This window comes from Pezoporus wallicus, unplaced genomic scaffold (assembly GCF_028554395.1).
Source record: "Pezoporus wallicus isolate ANWC-B61680 ecotype Strahan unplaced genomic scaffold, APGP_CSIRO_Pwel_v1 contig_8824, whole genome shotgun sequence".
Taxonomy (NCBI): Eukaryota; Metazoa; Chordata; class Aves; order Psittaciformes; family Psittacidae; genus Pezoporus; species Pezoporus wallicus.
In genome coordinates this window covers 89,474-106,354 of record NW_026642442.1, presented here as the reverse complement: position 1 = coordinate 106,354, position 16,881 = coordinate 89,474, and the positions used below count along the sequence as shown (strand labels likewise).

General features: G+C 50.4%; 1 protein-coding gene across 2 annotated transcripts in view; it reads right to left on the bottom strand.

Annotated features, from left to right (window-relative positions):
* PTDSS2 (phosphatidylserine synthase 2) overlaps positions 1-15,568 on the bottom strand; it is a 37,832-nt gene extending 22,264 nt beyond the window's left edge. Inside the window, exons 1-3 of one of the 2 annotated variants that reach the window (XM_057430593.1) lie at positions 15,456-15,568; positions 7,536-7,637; positions 681-763 (exon numbers count right to left, since the gene is read on the bottom strand). In XM_057430593.1, coding sequence (XP_057286576.1) covers positions 681-763; positions 7,536-7,637; positions 15,456-15,466 — 196 coding nt within the window. In that variant the 5' untranslated portion in view covers positions 15,467-15,568. Of the gene's footprint in view, positions 1-680; positions 764-7,535; positions 7,638-9,203; positions 9,224-15,455 lie in introns of those variants that run through there. The other variant, XM_057430594.1, reaches the window with a different exon arrangement.
* Between the last annotated feature and the right edge of the window lie 1,313 nt (positions 15,569-16,881).

The following is a 16,881-nucleotide window of genomic DNA, read 5'->3' as shown; positions in this document are numbered from 1 at the left end:
ATTCCATAACTGGAAGGTTAAATGTTTGGCATAGGAAGTACTTACAGCTTTATCTGACTATAGGACAGCCTAATGCTTTCAGGAATATTGTGTGAGTCTATATAAATGCCCTCAATTCTTTCTCAATGATTCACAGCTAAAATAAGCAAAAGATCAAAGATACTTTAATAAGTTCATATTCACCTGATATAACCCTACAGGGAAGAGGCTTTGTGCTGTGCTTTCAAATGCTTTCAGGACCTACAGCCTTACTAGAAATCTTTACAATCAAGTGCCTCTGCTCCCTCAGCTATTGCAGATAATGGGCATAGGCAAAGGCAGTGCAGTGCTCCAGCGAGCGGATGCATGGGCAGACGTGCAGTCCCAGTGCAGAAAAGAGGGATAAACAAGGGAAGTTCAGGTTCCAAGAATGTGGCAGCTCACACAAAGCTTTTTACTCCCAACAGGAAGCCAGGACAGGGAGATCCAACAAGAAATACCCAGTGTACAGGCAGCCTGGAAGCACAGAATGCTCCGCATGCTGTTTGGAGGCGGGGTGGAAGCTGGGAGGTAAGTGTGTAGTAACGAACCTCTCTTGCTATTTAAATTACCACTTACCTTCTCTACAAGTAACAAACATTTATGTGCACCATAAACCATGCAATTTACCAGAAATAGGTGACTTCAGCAAGGGGAATTACCTGGATGAGGTCTTGAAAATGGTCCATCTTTAGCTTGTGTCACTCCAAAACACAGGAAAACCAAGATACTGGCAACGATACCTCTGCAAGGGAGAAACAGAACAAGCTGCTCACGTTGCTGCACCTTCTAATGACACTGGAAATGATACTCTTTGATGGAAACTATGTCTGGTCTCTGTTTCCTAATTACCAACCATGTCCCTCATAAATAGATGCCTTTTGGAGATCATGTTTCAGGGAAACAGGTATAAATTCCTGTACGTCCAAGCAGTAATTTGCTTGCCAGACTGTCTCAAACCCCAAAGTTTACTCCCCACCAACTTCCATTCCCTTGCGTGTTGTTGTCATTTCCTCCTATCCATCAAGCCAGGGGAAAAGCCTGATCTGGCCAAGAACTCCTCCAGCCCGAAGGAAGCAGAAGGAGCAGTGCCCTGATGCACACAATGAGCCTTGGCCTGCAGATCACCACGACATGCACGGCTGTCAAATGCTTCCCCTTTGAGAAGCTTTATGCCCATTTTGGCAGATACACACTTACAATTTAGCAGTGAGAAAACCCTCAAGCTTGAGAGCTTCTCAGCAAGAGAGCTTCAGTGCAATTGCAAATGAACATCACCACTCCAAAACATTTCCTTAGCCAAGCAAAGACAAGGAGGAGCAGATCAGCCCAAACACTGCTGCTGTTTCAAGACTTTACATAGAGCCTAACAGAAGGTGAGAGAGACATTAAAGAACCAAAAAGGATTATCAGACCATGAGCCCAAGGACAATGGAGACCCAGAGCTGCATCCCAGCACCCCCAGGCCAGACCTACACAGTTAAGTCCTGCTTAGGGACTGCCCTGGTCCTGTCCCTTCCAGGAGGCACCATTTCTGTGTGTGATCAGTGAGGTGGTGCAGGGACTGATCCGGCTGAGAGCTGAGGAAAGGCTTGCTTAGAGCTGGACAGGCTGAGAGAGCTGGGCTCTTCTCTCAGCCAGGAGAAGAGAAGGCTCCTGAAGGGGAGGCCTGAGAGCAGCTCCAGTGCCTGAAGGAGCTGCAGGAAACCTGGAGAGGGGCTTGGGACAAGGGCCTGTAGGGACAGGCCAAGGGGAATGGCTTGAACCTGCCAGAGGGGAGACTGAGATGAGCTCTTAGGCAGAATGGAAGAAGCTGTTGGAACTGGATGAGCTTTAAGGTCCCTTCCAACCCAAATCATCCTGTGATTCCATGGAAAACCAACTCCTGTCCCAGTGGCTGTCACAAGGGATGCAGCAGCCAACGTGTCAGATTAAGCGTGTGAGGAGCTGAACCCTTAGGGCACAGAAGGCTCCCGGAGGAGATCCAGACCAATCAAACCAAGCATGCAGCTGCCAAGATCCAGGATTTGAAACCCACTCATTACATGCAGCCTGGTTTTCAATGCAGCTTTCCTCTGCAAATGAGGAAATGAGAACACTCGCATCCAAACACCCTTACTCCCAGGACCCCATCGTTCAGCGTGAGGACCAGACCTGTAGACACCGAGGTACCAGTCAGGTGCTGAGGTCTGGCATCTCATCTCAATGTACCTGACATCAACTTAAACATCTCCTCAGATGAGATTTTTAACATCTCCCATGCACAAAATGGCTTTTCTTTTCCAGAGGCTCTTGTCTTTCCTGAAGTCCATGGGCTGGACTTGGGCATGTTCCTTTAGTCCTAATGGATGCAACTGTGCAAAGAGACCCACAAATGCCTTTTACTGCGTCTGAACTCCCAATAAACCTTTCCTGCTTTCTCACATTACCCTGTTAAGAGCTGGCTGAAGAGCTGACACTGAGCAATACCTCCCACCCCACGTGGGCCTGCCTGCAGCCGGTGCTGCAGCCCTGGGCTGTAAATAAAAGGGCTCCATTCGCAGGAGCCAGAGAAAATAAAATACCCAAGAAAATAAAAAGAAAATAAAATACCCGAGAACTTTTCTTTCCTTGGGGAACTGTCACATACCAGGAGCTCCTATTGAAACAGTTCACAAACCCCTATCCAAAGAGAAAACAAAGGGATTTATGAACACTGTTCTGTGACATTCACCTCTGAGTGCCAAAGTCTGTGCTTCCTGTTGTATCAGTTCTTCTGCTCGCTTCCTGACACTGGGAGCACAACAGAATTCCCTACTGAATCAGTGAAGAGAGTCCCATCAGGAGTCTCGGAGCTGAAGCTGCTGACAGCTTTCAGCTGATCTCGGATAATGAGAATCTTCTGCATCTTGAGGCTGTATTTAGAAATACTGGGAGTACAAATTTACACGTCCACAGAGTCTGCATTCTGTGTCGTGCAACTATACGTGTCTGCTCACAATCACTGCATGAACCAGGACGTCCAGGATCACTGCTTTAGTCCTTGCAAGGGTAACTTCCCCCAAGCTGGAGATGACCTGAATCTAAACCACCCCAGGAACTGAATTCTGTTCCCTTTCCTAACATCCACTGAGGCAAACAGCAGCTCTGCTGGGATCAGCTGCAGTTCCAGCTGGAGGAGTTCACTTTTCCCTCTGGTAACTGAGCATCCCTCAGCTGCCTCCTCACACAGCTCTTTCAAAGCCTGCCCAGCAGCCTAACCTGCTGGTTTAGTGCAACTCCAGGTAAGAGATCCTCTGGGATTTGAGAGGGGTTTCTCCAAACTGCCCCTGCAAGCAGCCCGATGGCCACGGCAAATGAATCTTCTGGAGCAGCACACTGGGAATCATGGAATGGTTTGGTCTGGAAAGGACCTTAAAGCTCCTCCAGCTCCAACCCCTGCCATGGGCAGGGACCCCTTCCACTGGAGCAGCTTGCTCCAAGCCCCTGTGTCCAACCTGGCCTTGAGCACTGCCAGGGATGGGGCAGCCACAGCTTCTCTGGGCACCCTGTGCCAGCACCTCAGCACCCTCACAGGGAAGAGCTTCTGCCTTATCTCCAACCTGAACTTCCCCTGTTTCCATTTGAACCCATTACCCTTTGTCTTGTCACTCCAGTCCCTAATGAAGAGTCCCTCTCCAGCATCCTTGTGGCCTCCTTCAGACACTGGAAGCTGCTCTGAGGTCTCCACGCAGCTTCTCTTCTCCAGGCTCAACAGCCCCAGTGTTCTCAGCCTGGCTCCATAGTGGAGGTGCTCCAGGCCCTGATAATCCTGTGGTGGCCTCCTGTTTTGGAAGACACTAAAGAGCAAAGTGTGCTACAAAACTTACTTTAGCACTGAACCAAACCAGAAAAGAAGAGCACAGCAAGAGTTGCAGTAGCACACAGCAGCTGTTGTTTGTGTTGGTGGAGGAGTCGATTCAGAGGCACAAGACAATGGATCCTGTCTATGAGCATCTGTCTATCGCTCTTTGTTCATGGTGGCTAATGCGGCAGCTCCCACTGCTGCTCCCTCCCTGCTGCAGGGCAGCAGCACGAGTGGTGCCATTCCCCAGTGGTACCACAAGCTGCACACGAGGTGCAGCCTCCTCCTCACCGTGTCATCTCAGTGGGTGCTCAGCCACAGGAGCTGGAGGGCATCAGCTCACGAACAGCCCTCGGTCCGTTACCACGGCTGAGCAGTGAGCTGCTCCTACCAAAAACTAGTGTGAAAAGGCACCTTAAAGAGCGAGCATTTCATGGTTTGAAATTCAATGCACAACCCACTGCACACAGGACTTCTTAAACCTGGATGTGGTTTTATATGGGAAAACACGAACCCTTTCCCCCAGAACCTCTGCACAGCGCTCAAGGTATCAGGGAGATGTGGATTTGCTCCACAGCCACTCTATGCACAGGGGGTGGCTGAATATGCACTTGGCTGCCCTCAGAGCTGGAGCTCAATCCTGTCAGCTCCTCCTGGGTGCTGAAGGGTGGTTGTCAGAGGGGCTGGACTATTCCAAGGCTGCTCTGAATGCTGCAGAACTGTGTGAGTAAGAAGTCTCACTGATGAGACAGGCTTTGATGCAACATCTCTTTGGCTATGAAGTGAATTCCCAAGAGCCTTTACAAGAGAGGCAATCTGACTGCACGCACCACACGATCCCACCAACACCTCTGGGCATGATCCCAGTGAACTCGGACTGGATTCACAGCTGGAACATTTCTAGAAACCCTACCATAAAAACCTAACCTCCTTCCCTTGCCCTGACACGCTGCAGGGAGGGAAATGGCACCAAATGGCAGCATGTGAACAGACACACGTATAAATCCTGCCTATAGACACCACACCCCATGATCTCACAGGTTCATGCTCCGATTTGTTCCTTGTCCATCATTTAAGCTGATGACTTGTTGCACAAATCCCATCACCCACCCTGCCCTCAGCTCCTTCCTGAAGAGAATGGAGGAAGAGACTTTTATAGGGGAGAAGCTGGGACCTCAGCTCACTCCTTGCTGCTTTAGTGAGCCCAGGAACCACAGCAACAGCAGCTAGCAAAGGAATCGTGTATTTACTCCAAGGTGATGCTCTGCTCTAAGCACCTAATGCAGTTCACAGGCATTTGGGCACCTCCCAGCAGGAGCTCGAAGTCAAAGGAGGTTCAAGCCTTTGTGACCATGTATTTAGAGTGTGCACTTCAGGCCAGGACACTGCTCCACTGTCATTGTGCAGAGCTTGGAAATAAAGGAGCATGACAGCTACAGACCCTGCTCACTGCTAATAAACCCACTGCTGTTCATTAAGCAGGACAGCATCACCATGAAGTATCTGCACACGGGGACAGCCTCACACTGGCCAAGGGTTTAGATCAGCCCACACGACAGCTCTACATGAAGACTGAGCAAGATCACAGGCTAGGATAAGGGATTTTAAGCCATGGAAGTCACAGGCAACAACCCGTGCAAGCTGGGGATATGGATCTACTTCTGCATGTTGTGACCATCTTACTCCTGCTCTGAAATGCCTCTCCTTGTCCAAATACACACTTAAAGAGCCACATAAAACTGGTCAGGAACAATGAGATGTAAGAGAGCAGCAGGCACCCGGATGCTAAAGAGGAGAATAGCTGGGACACGAGGTGAGCTGGAATCCTTCACACTTGATGGTGCTAAACTTGGCTTAGCCCCTACCTCAAAGACCTTAGAAAAGAGACTCAGTGGAGATCAGAGAGGAGTTCACTGAAAACTGAGTGTAAGGAGTGTGTGGACACAGACTCTGCCATCCCTTCTGTAAATCAGGGCCAAGGCAGAGCTTAGGAAAGGCCCACAGGACTCATGTTATGTCTGCACTGATCTCAGCTTGGAAGAAGCAATGATCTGCAGTTAACTGTTGTCTCTGAATTCACCATGCAGCTTGGCTGGCTGTGGCAACAGCACAAGGGTGAAGCCTGAGTGGAAACAGAGATGTAGCCTTCAAAACCAATAACAAAAAACAACATTTGGAAGACCATAATCAGTTCTCAGGATGCTGCTTTTCAAGTAGTTTTGCATCTAGATACTGCAGGCAGCATTCCACAACCAGCACTGCAGAAGGCACCGAAGAGTATGCACAGAATCATAGAATAGAATCCCAGCCTGGTTTGGGTTGAAGGGAGCTTAAAGCTCCTCTAGCCTGCCACGGGCAGGGACCCCTTCCACTGGAGCAGCTTGCTCCAAGCCCCTGTGTCCAACCTGCCCTTGAGCACTGCCAGGGATGGGGCAGCCACAGCTTCTCTGGGCACCCTGTGCCAGCGCCTCAGCACCCTCCCAGGGAAGAGCTTCTGCCCAAGAGCTCAGCTCAGTCTCCCCTCGGGCAGGTTCAAGCCATTCCCCTTGGCCTGTCCCTGCAGGCCCTTGGCCAAAGCCCCTCTCCAGAACCTGGAGAGAGACACTCACTGCTGCTGCCTTGTATGACGCTGTTAAACAGATTTTAACAACTGGGCACATTATTCCCTCCACTGAACATGCCGAAAGCACCCTGTATTTCATGAAAGAAAGGTTAATCTGCTGCTTAATCTTCTCTGGTTTGTTTTTATTAAAGCAGTAAAGGCTCTAATCCCAATAGTAAGATATTCCACTGAGTCACCTCAGATCTGTATTACTGCCCACCGATGTGTCATCACTTCTCTTCCAGCTTTTCCCCTTCTTTACTTGAGCTGCCGCTGCAGGGAATGTCACAGCTCCATCCGGTCCCTGGGCTCACTGGGACTAAGGTGGCATTTGTGCCCCCCAAAGCCTTGCAGAAGCTTTCCCAGCTCCAAGCAGGGCGCACACGGTGTTCAACTTGTTCCATTCCACACCCTCAAGTGAAAATGCAAACCCTCAGCTCAGCACAAGTGTGTGAGTTACGTGTGACACATCTATTGTGTAAGTGGCAGAGCAACAAGCAAGGTTAGCTCAGGAAATAGCCCAATTCCTGCATCTCCAGGACAATGAATGCTGGAATCTGAGTCACTTCAGAAAATGTGAAAAATACCAAGAAACCCTTTAATAGCAAGGGTTGTGGCTAATAGAGTGGTGTAGTTAAGAAACCAGAATGATTTCCGTGCTGACAGCAAGGATGCTTTGCAGTCTGTAAGCATCCCCTGCATCTTTAAGATACACTTAGCTTTTTAGAAGACCGCTTTTCTTCCCACTTTGGGTTCCCTGCTGTATTTCTTTAAAAGAGGAGAAATTCAACCACATTAGGGTAGGTCACCTTATACTGGAGCAGGCTGCTCCAAGCCATGTCCAGCCTGGCCACTCACTGCTACGGGAGTGAGTGCCACTGACCTGATTAGAAATGAAGCTCATGGAGCAGCAGCAGAGCAGCTTAGACTTACACTTGGTTGTCACTATCTAAGGTTGAGCCCTTAAAACAGCTTAATGCAAAGGTCACCTGAGGTGGCTTATGCCCAAGGTAAGAGCGTGGACAGTGAGCTGTTCATGCAGCTGCCCTCCTGTAAAACACACCTTACAGAAAGCCCTTCTCAAGCATTTACCTCTTTGTGTTGTAGGCTGTGTCTTGAGGTGTTTCTTCAAGCAGGGTCACGTAGCCCAGCGCGCACGTGAGGATGAAGAGGACTGTTAAGGTATGAGCTCTCCTACAATGCAGAGGACAGAAAATTGGCATCAGAAAGCAGAAGAACTTCGATCCATCAGTGAAGCCTCAGCCAGCCCAGCACATACACAGTGCTCCACAGCACTAAAGCTGTTTTATGGATTGCACAGCACAGAAAGCAGGGTTTTCAATGGCACTAAATTTAGTTCCCAGCCCATTGTGCACTCGCACCGACAGGAGCCTGCCACAAGGACAGGTCTTGCCCATGTTCCCCTTGAGCCTGGAGTTGAGGAGGACTTGGGCAGACGCTTGCCAAGTGATCAAGAGCAGCTTGGAAAGCCCAGCACCACCTGTGCTAACAGAGATCCAAACCCATCAGGTCCCTCTCCTGCTTTGTCAGGTATGGACCTGGCAGTGCTGCTGCCCCGCTCCGTCCAGGCCAGGTAATAAAAACTGCAGCACACTAACAATGGAACTGAAGGGAATTCACTCCAGCCATGGGAATTGTGCCTTACAAGGAAAAGCAGCCATTAAACCCCCCCCTTTTCTGAATGGGACCAGTTGCAATTGGAAGAATTGTGAAGCTGCCTCTAGATGCCTTACTTCCTGTAGATCGTGCTTTCATCCCAGCTTGGATCTGAAGGGCAGGTACAGACTCACGGCTAGAAGTGGGTGCCCACAGAACCAGAGGTTTGTACTTGCAGAACCAGAGGTTGGTGCCCTCAGAACCACATGCAGCTATCTCTGCACAAGGGGTTTCTGCTGAACCAGCTCTGCCGTGCCAGCCAAGCTCCCCAGCAAAGCCTGGGGGTTGCTGATCCAGGCTGTTAAAGCGTGCAGCTGGATGGTGTAACACACTGGTACAGGCATACTGCTGCTGTGTGTGCAGCCACAAGCTCACACTGATTTGGGTAAAGCATTTGGGTGTGAAAGGAAAAGAGCCAAGTACCCACAGTCACACCAGGAGTGAAGAGGAGAACTCACTGCAGCCAGCTGATACCACACACATGCACCTGCTGACTACAACACACACTGTTCCTACACTGCTCTGGCTGCACTGCCTTTAATTTCAAGGTGAACACCCCTTCCCTAATGAGAAGCCATTTATTGTTGAGTGGAAAACTTCTCTGACCTCAGCTCAGAAGCATGGGAAGTCTTAAATGGCCATTTAAGATCAAACCATACAGACACAAGTCTGTTTTCGAGGTCTACACATCTCTTTATACAAGCAACTAAACACAAGTATAAAGCATCAAGCTTAGAGAACTGAAAAACGGAATGAAAACGACTGTGATGGATATTTGTACGTACTGGCTCTATTTACATTTTCTCTTTATATTCTACTGGAATAAAAGCTAGCATTACATTTCCATTTTATACCAAAAGACCGAAGTTTGTACATGTTGTACACTGCTCAATAAACCAGAGCTCACTGAGGATTTGCCAAGCAGCCCACTGACCTACCTTCAAACACCAACACCAGTAACCCGCCTAGAACTGCTCTGAAAGTGAAGGTAAGCACTACTGTGAGCTACATTTTCTGCCTAATCCCACTCACAGCCACTACTCACAGTATCCTTTTAATCCCACTGGAAGACACATGCAATACCTCATAAGCAGATGCAATCCTCTTCTGCCACTGCTGGAAAGGTGCTGGGTGTTTAACACTCTCCTCCCTGGCAGTCCCCAGGACACACACTAACCAGCTCCAGAGGGAAAGCAAGAGGGCCTCCGAGCATTCCCAAAGTGAGGAAAGAATCAATGTGTCCAAAAGCCTCCAAATCCCAAGGTGGCTTCACAGGACAAGCTTCCTGCTCCACGGACGCATCCTGCCCTGGCCGAGCCGCCCCGGATGCTGAAGCCCAGGTGATTCACACTTCACATACCTCACATTCACCAAGAGCCACGTGAGGAGGAGCCTGCTTGGAAACCTGCGGGAGCTGAACATCTGAAACCCCAGCCTCTGAACGGAGGCACCGCACCGGGGCCGGACGGGATGCTCGGATTCACCTACATCAGAGCACGCCCTTGCTCGTTGCATTTACACATGTATGCAATACAGAACCAACCTGCATGCTGATCAGAAACAAAGCTCACGGTAAATGCAAGGCTCTGCACTGCATTTTACCTGCTTTATTTTAACTGTCTTGAAACTAGTACCTAAGAGGCTACTAAACTAAACCTAGAAACGCTGACTTCCACCCGATCATTTCACCTCCTGAACACCCAGATGAAGTCAATGACCTTTTCAACGCATTCAGCATCGCGTAAATTGCCAAAACTTCAGTTGTGAGCATGTCCTCACTCAGACAAACACATCTAGAAACCTGCCTAGTAGAGCAACGATGGCCTGCTTCCATCCACCCTTGGGGGGCATTGGCAGCAAAGCACGTGGTCAGTGTTGGAGCACGTCATGGGTGCTGTTTTCCTTTATTACTGGTGCTGCAACCATCAGCTTGGAACTCGGGAGGCTCCTCTGTTTCATGGGGAACAAGAGGCTCTGCATCTCCTCATGCTCCTTTCAGCTCAGTTCTCACCTCCAACTGAAGCCAGATTCTCTTGCAGCAAGTGTTCAAGATGGTTACTCACAGAATCAGAGCAGTTTGTGCTGGAAGGGACCGAGACCTCATCTCAGTCTCCCCTCGGGCAGGTTCAAGCCATTCCCCTTGGCCTGTCCCTACATCCCTTGTCCCAAGCCCCTCTCCAGGTTTCCTGCAGCCCCTTCAGGCACTGGAGCTGCTCTCAGGTCTCCCCTTCAGGAGCCTTCTCTTCTCCAGGCTTCCCCAGCCCAGCTCTCTCAGCCTGGCTCCAGAGCAGAGCTGCTCCAGCCCTCGCAGCAGCTCCGTGGCCTCTTCTGGCCTCGCTCCAACAGCTCCAGGTCCCTCTGGTGCACATGTCTTTTCAGCCTAGCATGAAGTCCAGAAGCCACAATGAAAGCTCTTCTCCATCAGTTTGCTTTCTGGGAAGAGCACGTTGGCAGCTCCAACCAGGAAACTGCAAGTGTGACAGTGATGAGAGCTGCCAGAGGCAGCAGAGCATCACACAACCTACCTGCCATAGGAACAAAGGGAGGAGGGGAGGGGAGGGGAGGGAAAGGGCAAGTAGCCACAGGTACACAGGGTATCCTCCACAGCTGAGCGTGAAAGCAGAAATCCACATCACCTGGAACAAGGCAAGAAGCGAAGCAGTTACAGCAGCCACAGAGGGAACAGAAACACGAGGGAAGCTGGGAGGAATGAACCTGCAGGAAGGATTGGTTCTGTCTGCACACACTTACAATAACCCAGCAGCAAACAGCACACACTAAGCACAGCCCAGGTGGGCCAGCACTGCAGGGGTCAGCTTTCCTGCACCAGCATTTCCCTGTCCTTCTACACCCCCCCTCTGCCTCTCTCCTCGTTTAAACCCCAGGGCATCCAAGTGAAATAACGCAGGTTTCCCTGTCACCGACACCAGCATCCCAAGGGAAGCGATGTCCCCCGGTGAAACCAATCCTGCACACTCCTGCCACGCTGAGCCTCTGAGTTCACCACTTGCATTGCTTCTGGTAGGGGGGCCTGCCTTTGCCCGCCCCTCACAAGCACCCCCAGAACCTCGCGTTGAATCCCACCGCGTTTTCCCATGTTCTCCTTAAAAATTCCTGGAGCGTGCTTACAGAAAAGGCACCGATGCAGGACCACAGATCCAACCAGGTGGAAAAGAGCCCTTCAAGCTCATCCAGTCCAACCATTGCCCAGCACTGCCAAGGCCACCACTGCCCCACGGCACTGAGGCCTCGTCTCCACGCTGTGTGAGCACTTGCAGGGCCGGAGCCTGCAGCGCTGCCCTGGGCAGCCTGTTCCAATGCCTGAGCACCCTCTGGGGCAGGAATTGTTCCTCAGCTCCATCTGAACCCCCCCGGCTCCATCCTGCTCACGCCACCCTCAAGAGACGCCCACCCTGCCTGTGACAAGGGTCAAACACTGGGTGCTGACAGCGAGGGATGAGCCTGGCTGGGTTCACACCTGCAGGGCCCTCCTGAGCACAGCACGGGGGGGACGCAGCGGGGCCCTGGCCCCACGTGCCTCAGCCAGGGCAGCTCTGCCCGGGTTGGATGCTGAGGAGGGAGCCAGCAAACAGAGCAGAGCCTCTGCAGTGGAATGACACGGGATGCTTCCCATGAGCATGAGGATCGCTGCCTTGGAAGGGCTGCAGCCAACCCAGCCTCTGCCACCTTGGACATCTCCGGTCTCCCTGAGCCTCAAGGTCCTCTCCAGCCCTCAGCACTCCGGGATTCCCAATGCTGTATTTCCAAACCCGGCTGCTCTGCATGCACGGATCCTCATTCCCAACGGAGCGTCCCTGCGCTGGCCATCGGGAAGGATTTCTCACAAGCCCAAATAAACCAAAGCACCCAGGCAGAGGCCCTTTCCTTGCTGCATGCTCCATGCTCTTTGCACCGACCAGGCGGAAGGAATTCCTACAAGGCTGTATCAGCCCATAGAGAGTCTCCCATCACCACTTCCCTGGGTTTTTCCTTATCTCCCTTTTTAACTTAAACTCCCTGAGCTGCACAGGTCTCTGCCATCACACTAGAACGTCGTGACCAACGCCACAGCCACATGATGGCAATGCAGAGACAGGACACATTAATAACCAGCAGAGGACACGAAAGGTAATTACATTCAAATTAAAGTATAGCTTGGCAAAAGCAACTAAGGCAGAGTCACATCGTAATGTGGCGATAAAGATCTGCCTGGCAGCTCCCAACACCTCTAAATCAAGACGGATGCCTTGCTGCAAGGCTTGGGTTAAAGACAGGCTCTGAAATGCACCCGGCAATCAGGGGCACACAGGTATTAGGAGGGAAGCACTCGCAATGTCTAACTGGGTGATCCCGAACGGGTAACCCAAGGCTGGGCTGGCATGGAACACCCCAGACCCCCCCCCCGGCCTCGTGCTGCCTCTCACTGGCTGCCGGGAGGGGAGGAACGTTTGCTCTTCTCTGCAGGAGGGTTGCAGCACACCCCTGCATCAATCACTGACGAGGGCAGACAAAGCAAGCCACCCTCTCTGCAGGCAGGCACCCACCTCCTCCCTGGCTTTAGGCATCTGCCACAGCCCCTGCTCACGGTAACAAACCCAGCCTTCACCGGACTCGCTTCCACACAGTAAAGTCCCATAGCAGAGACCTGCAACACATCAGCACCCGCTCTTGTGCGGGTTACAGAAGCAAAGCCACAGGGATGCTGTAGAGTGCTCGGGGGGGGCATTTAACAACCCAAACCAACCAGCCCAGGGCCTTTCCCATGCTAGCTCAGGAAAAACATCAGATCCACTGTGCTCACCCCATACAAAAACTGAGTCAACATCTCGGCCACAAAGAGCCCCTTTGTTTGTGCTCAGAAGCCGATTCTGGAAGCAGACAGGCAAGAAACAATCAAAGGTACTGGGAACAACAGGGAACTGCCCAGAGCGCAGCCTGCCAGGCAGGCCTGGCATTCCCAGCTCCTGACAGCTGGGATCGATGCTTGGAAACGAGTTCAGGGATAAAGGTACAGAAACCACCAACGTGCTCCATAAAGCTCCTGCCTGGTCCTTTCCCAGCGACACAAGAGCTGTCAGGACACACTGGCTGAGCAGTCCCACCTCACAGCTCAAACACAGGATTGCCCAGCTTCAAGAGATCGAGATTGCATATGAATTATATAGCATTTAACTTGTCATTCCAAGTTCAGGCATTATACATGTAGGTATTATATCGCATGTAACTTGTTATTCCAAGTTTATGCATTAGATATATAGATATTATATAGCATTTAACTTGTCATTCCAAGTTCAGGCATTATACATGTAGATATTATATCGCATGTAACTTGTTATTCCAAGTTTATACATTATATATATAGATATTATATAGCATGTAACCTGTGATTCCAAGTTTATGCATTGATATATAGATATTATATAGCATGTAACTTGTGATTCCAAGTTTATGCATTAGATATATAGATATTATATAGCATGTAACTTGTGATTCCAAGTTTATACATTATATATATAGATATTATATAGCATGTAACTTGTTATTCCAAGTTTAGGCATTATATATGTCAATATTATATAGCACGTAACTTGCCATTCCAAGTTTAGGGATTATAGATACAGATATTATATAGCACGTAACTTGTCATTCCAAGGTTAGGGATTATAGATGCAGATATTATATAGCCCGTAATTTGTCATTCCAAGTTAGGTATTATAGATACAGATATTACATAGCCCGTAATTTGTCATTCCAAGTTAGGTATTATAGATACAGATATTATATAGCACATAACTTGTCATTCCAAGGTTAGGGATTATAGATACAGATATTATATAGCACGTAACTTGTCATTCCAAGGTTAGGTATTATAGATACAGATATTATATAGCACGTAACTTGTCATTCCAAGGTTAGGGATTATAGATACAGATATTATATAGCACGTAACTTGTCATTCCAAGGTTAGGGATTATAGATACAGATATTATATAGCACGTAACTTGTCATTCCAAGGTTAGGGATTATAGATACAGATATTATATAGCACATAACTTGTCATTCCAAGGTTAGGGATTATAGATACAGATATTATATAGCACGTAACTTGTCATTCCAAGGTTAGGTATTATAGATACAGATATTACATAGCACGTAACTTGTCATTCCAAGGTTAGGGATTATAGATACAGATATTATATAGCACGTAACTTGTCATTCCAAGGTTAGGGATTATAGATACAGATATTATATAGCACGTAACTTGTCATTCCAAGGTTAGGGATTATAGATACAGATATTATATAGCACATAACTTGTCATTCCAAGGTTAGGGATTATAGATACAGATATTATATAGCACGTAACTTGTCATTCCAAGGTTAGGTATTATAGATACAGATATTATATAGCACGTAACTTGTCATTCCAAGGTTAGGGATTATAGATACAGATATTATATAGCACGTAACTTGTCATTCCAAGGTTAGGTATTATAGATACAGATATTATATAGCACATAACTTGTCATTCTAAGTTTTAGCAGGAGTTACATGGAGCAGGGACCTGAAGCACCACTTTTGCCCGAGGATTGCTCTTACAGCAGCAGAATTCCCTTTGCAAACTGAACACTTCTGGAATGATTCCTGACAGCGTCTACAAGTCCCGGGCTCCTGAATCTGCCAAACTGAGCTACGTGAGAAACCTTATCCCAGCTTCTGAACTTCAGAGGGAAAAGGCATTTTCCACACTTCAGAGACAGAGGGCATCTACTCCCTTCCGCTCCCGTTTTCCCTGAGCACCTCTGAACACACAGCACAAGAGGAATCCCAGGGCCACAGGGATAAATCCTTCCACTGCATAAGCTCCATTCTCAGCCCCTGTCAGAACAGACTCACTACCAAGGAGTTCCTCACACACTCGGGGCTCTTGGGCACGGGTCTAAAGGAACAGCAGAAGCCCGGAACCTCTGACAAGCTTTAAGCTGCTGCTGCCCGCACGAGGGACACGCACTGCTGGGGGAAAGGAAGCAGACAGACGAGCTAAGGGACAAGCTGCTGACACCCGTGTCCTCGCTGCCCTCGGGAAGGGACGAGCTGGCAAAGGGGAAGCTCCTCGGGGCGCTCGGCCCTGCAGAAGAACTGTTCATGGGGGCAAATGAGCCTCACATACAGCCTCCGAGGCCAAACCTTCACAGGGAGCAGACGGCCCCACAACAGCAGGGAGGTGCAAGGAGGGGAGGTCACACAATAAACCCAGCATCGGGTGTTTTTAAGGCACCACAAGACACCAGACAAGAGCCACCTCAGCCAGGCAGGAAGAAAAGGACCATTTTACCCATTTTCCATTTATAAGGAGGCTCCACTCCGCAGGCTCGGCAGGATCCAGGTACTCAGCAGCCTACATGTGCCAACGCTAACGGGTGCTCCAAGAAAGCTCCTCTTCCCTCAAGACAAAGATGTTCTCGGCGGCACCTCCGTATGTCAGGCTTGTGCAGAGCCCCCCCTGCGACCCAGCAGCATCCCAGTGCTCCTTTGCAGTGTGCACTAGCAGAACTATCACCTAGAACCAGCAGCTTCATCCACATCAACACCCTCTGCTCCACTAGTGCCCAGGCAGGCAGGGAGAGAGCCAAGCACCCTCCCCCTGCTGCTCCTTAATGTCAAACTGGAGCCAAATCACATCGCCCTCAGCTCATGTTCCAACAAGGGACCTCAGTGACAGCCTGGCCGCCTTAGGCAGGGAGGACGTGAGGTTAACACGCACAGGAAACCTCTGCATGCATACACACGTGTGCTGAAGGGCATTCCTGCAACAGCTCCAGCAAAGATGGGGCTTAGAAGCGCTTTTCCAGGTACAAGCACATCCCCTCCTGCGAGGATGGAGTTTAACAAAACACTGGTTTACCCCATGGCCTAACAAACAGTCACGGCTTCTGCATGGAGCGTGCCCCAGGACCACACAGAACCCCTGACCAGCAGGGCTTTAGCACAGCCGGAGCTCTCTACAGGGCTACAGGAAAGGACTGGGCAGCAAAAGGCTTCTTCCAAGGCTGAGGGAAGGGGGAAAAGGTGAAGCCCATATAAATGATCACAGAATCAACCGGGTGGGAAAAGAGCTTCAAGCTCATTCAGCCCAACCCTTACCCCAGCACTGCCAAGGCCACCCCCAACCCATGGCACTGAGACCTCGTCTCCATGGTGTGTGAGCACTTGCAGGGCCGGAGCCTGAAACCTGCCCTGGGCAGCCTGTTCCAATGCCTGAGCACCCTCTGGGGCAGGAATTGTTCCTCAGCTCCATCTAAACCTGCCCTGGTGCAGTTTGAGGCCGTTTCCTCTTGTCCCATCCCCTGTTCCTTGGGAGCAGAGCCCAGCCCCTCCTGGCTCCATCCTCCTCTCAGGCACTTGTAGGCAGCCATCAGGTCCCCCCTGATCCTTCTCTTCTCCACACTGAACCCCCCAGCTCCCTCAGCCCTTCCCCATCCCGCCTGGGCTCCAGGCCGGGCTCTGACGCTCAGCGCGTCCTGAGCGGGGGAACGACGGAGTGGTGCGTGATGGAGGGGAGCTCAAAGCTCCTCCAGCCCCAACCCCAACCCCTTCCACTGGAGCAGCTTGCTCCAAGCCCCTGTGTCCAACCTGGCCTTGAGCACTGCCAGGGATGGGGCAGCCACAGCTTCTCTGGGCACCCTGTGCCAGCGCCTCAGCACCCTCCCAGGGAAGAGCTTCTGCCTAAGAGCTCAGCTCAGTCTCCCCTCGGGCAGGTT